Below are 2,531 nucleotides of genomic sequence, written 5' to 3'. Positions count from 1 at the left end.
TTATAACAACGGCATCGTAATCGTATTCTCCCAGTCGATGTTATCATCCCGGCACTCAATGCGGTCCTTGCAAGTACCGAAGATGCGGTCCCATAGACGAGTTTGCTTGCCGTAGTTGCCGCTGCTCTTCCAACCTTTGCGGTGGTGCAGGTCGTGATCCTCGATAATCAGCTCGCAGTTGAACCAGCACAACAACGGGTTAAGTGTGTTCGGGATGGGGAGATAAAGACGGAGGCCGCTATGCCCGACCAACTCGGCGAAGACGAGGTACTGATGGCAGACCCACCACTCGTAGTAGCCCATAGGTAGACCCATCGCCTTAAGTGAAAAGTAACCGAGGAGTGGGATGCCGAGAGTATCGAAAAACTCTTGCTCAGTATCGGCGTATAACGTTAACAGCGGGTTGGGGTGCTTGGTAAGGTGGTGGGTGCGGTGGTACTTCCAGAGGCTGGCGACCTCGTGCATCAAGCGGTGGTACGAGTAGAACCAGAAGTCGAGAACGATGCCGTAGAGGCCGGCCTCAAGTGGCAGCCAGAGCCAGCCCATATCCGCGGGTACTTGGCTGACGTAGTAGCTAAGGAAGACGGTACAGATGACTCTGAACGTGGAGCCCAAGACGAGCGAGTAGAAGACCTTGCGGACCCCGACATCGGGCACTCCGTCACGCTCATGGACGTCGCCATCGAGGAAACCGGTCTGATGGCTGATGCGACGTAGAATGTAGAACTCGTGGATGCTGATGATCTGGAGGGCAGCGCTATAGAAGAAGGCCGCTTGCCACGCGGTGAAGTTGCGGCCTGTCCAGGTGACGTACAGGTGCTGGAGGATGATGGGAACAAAGGCGTGCAAGATGATCCAACGGTGCAGAGACCACTCGTGCATATGGGAACCTTTTCCTCCTTCTGGTGCACCGGGATTTCATTGTCGAGGTAGGTAGGATGCACGCCTACAATTTCGAAGAGCCAGTGGTAGATTGTCCACTCTGAGCGGTTCTGGCGACGCCATGTAGACTTCATGAAGTCCTTTGAGTTGGCCTGCGCCTGCGTCGTGGGCGTACCTGAGCGGGCATGTTGCCTGGGTTGTGGTGATTGTTGCCCTGGGAGTGCCTTGGCTGTGTGTACGGTAAACATGGAAGCAGCGGAAGTTGTGTGTTGTTGGATACCGCTTGCAAGTCTGAAGAATTACCCCAGGCAGAAGGGGAGAACCGTTTGCTCGGGGGGGAGTGTCATGTGGTATCACCCGCACTAACGTGTGTTGATTAAACTGCTACGCTGGTACTCACGAGGGATAGGGGCTGCACAAGAAGGGATAAAGATGCATGATCTAGCTAGAAAGGTGCCGCCTTTTGGGCCATTATGCAGTAGTCAGGGGCGACAATCTTAATAGGGCTAATGATATCCCGTGTGTGACACTATACTCTTTGGGAGCAGTTATCCATCCACCACTTTCTACTATCCATCCACCAAGGTGGGGGCGATGAGAGTCCTGGCCGCTCTAATTGGCTATATCCGCGCGATCTACTCTAAGTACTCTATACCTACGAGGCATCACTCCACGTTCGCTCGGGGCAAAACCCCGAGCTGCTCAGTAAATTTAGAGGGCATTTTCTCTGCTTCGGCCTGCGCGCTTATAAGCAATTGCCAATCCGGCACAGCAGGCTGTTGTGCCGGACTTAGAGGGCTCAATTTGGTAACCCTTGGGTAGGTACTCGGTACTTCCCCTACGCAAATTCGGTGGATGGATAGTAGAAAGTGGTGGATGGATAACTACCCCCTACTCTTTTTACAAGAATATCCTTTCCTCTCATGCTTGGGGCTCTAGGCTGCTACTCGTGCCCGCCCCCACTTTAAGGGGATTCGCTTTGGCTCACCCACTTAAAAAAGTGGGTGAGCCAAAGCAATCCCAAAATGAGGGCGGCTGAAAGTAACGATAAGGCATCTCGTGTCTCAGGGACCTCGTATTAGTAAATGGGATAAAGCCCCACTTCACTGTGGAACAAGGGCGAGAATCGTGGTCATTTTTGAGACCCCCCTTGTAGTGCCGCATTACTAGACTACGAATACGGGGGGACGACTTCTGGCTTCTACCCTACGACTGATGCAATGCAATGCAATTTATTTCGCCGGAGAGATTGACCCAATGAGGGCCGCCACACTAGGCTATTTGCTGTCACGAAGCACGTCTGAGATCTTGAGCTCAGGGTGACCATAAGGGGTATATAGCTAAGGGCCCCGACAGGCTAGACAGAAAGGCAGCCTGCAGAGAGTTCTGAGGCTGCAGAAAGCTATTAGGAGACCGCATTAGGCAGCCACATAGGCTGTAGAGAGACTGCATATACGGGGGAAGCTGAAAGAACCCTCGGCGACTAGGGAAAGTCAGTATGCAAAGGGGGGGCTGGGGAAAGGAGCCCAGCCCCCTAGATATTGTGCCTATACAACTGAAAAGGGGATATAAATAGGGAGCCTAGAAGAGGGCATTGCAAGAGAACAGATCACACCGATCGTTACACAATCAATGCCCACTTGCATCCT

The 2,531-nt window shown here is 53.0% G+C and overlaps 1 protein-coding gene across 1 annotated transcript; it reads right to left on the bottom strand.

The window, feature by feature from the left end:
- HRG_07381 (fatty acid hydroxylase superfamily domain-containing protein) lies at window positions 1-465 on the bottom strand (the record flags this gene model as incomplete). Its single annotated transcript, XM_044865852.1, has 1 exon — window positions 1-465. One exon carries the CDS (start codon window positions 463-465, stop codon window positions 1-3), a length of 465 nt encoding a protein of 154 aa, XP_044718816.1.
- Between the last annotated feature and the right edge of the window lie 2,066 nt (window positions 466-2,531).

The sequence above is a fragment of the Hirsutella rhossiliensis genome (genome assembly GCF_020360975.1).
Source record: "Hirsutella rhossiliensis strain HR02 chromosome Unknown scaffold00008, whole genome shotgun sequence".
NCBI lineage: Eukaryota > Fungi > Ascomycota > Sordariomycetes > Hypocreales > Ophiocordycipitaceae > Hirsutella > Hirsutella rhossiliensis.
Note: the sequence above shows the minus strand (reverse complement) of the source record. Positions and strands in the feature narration are given on the sequence as shown.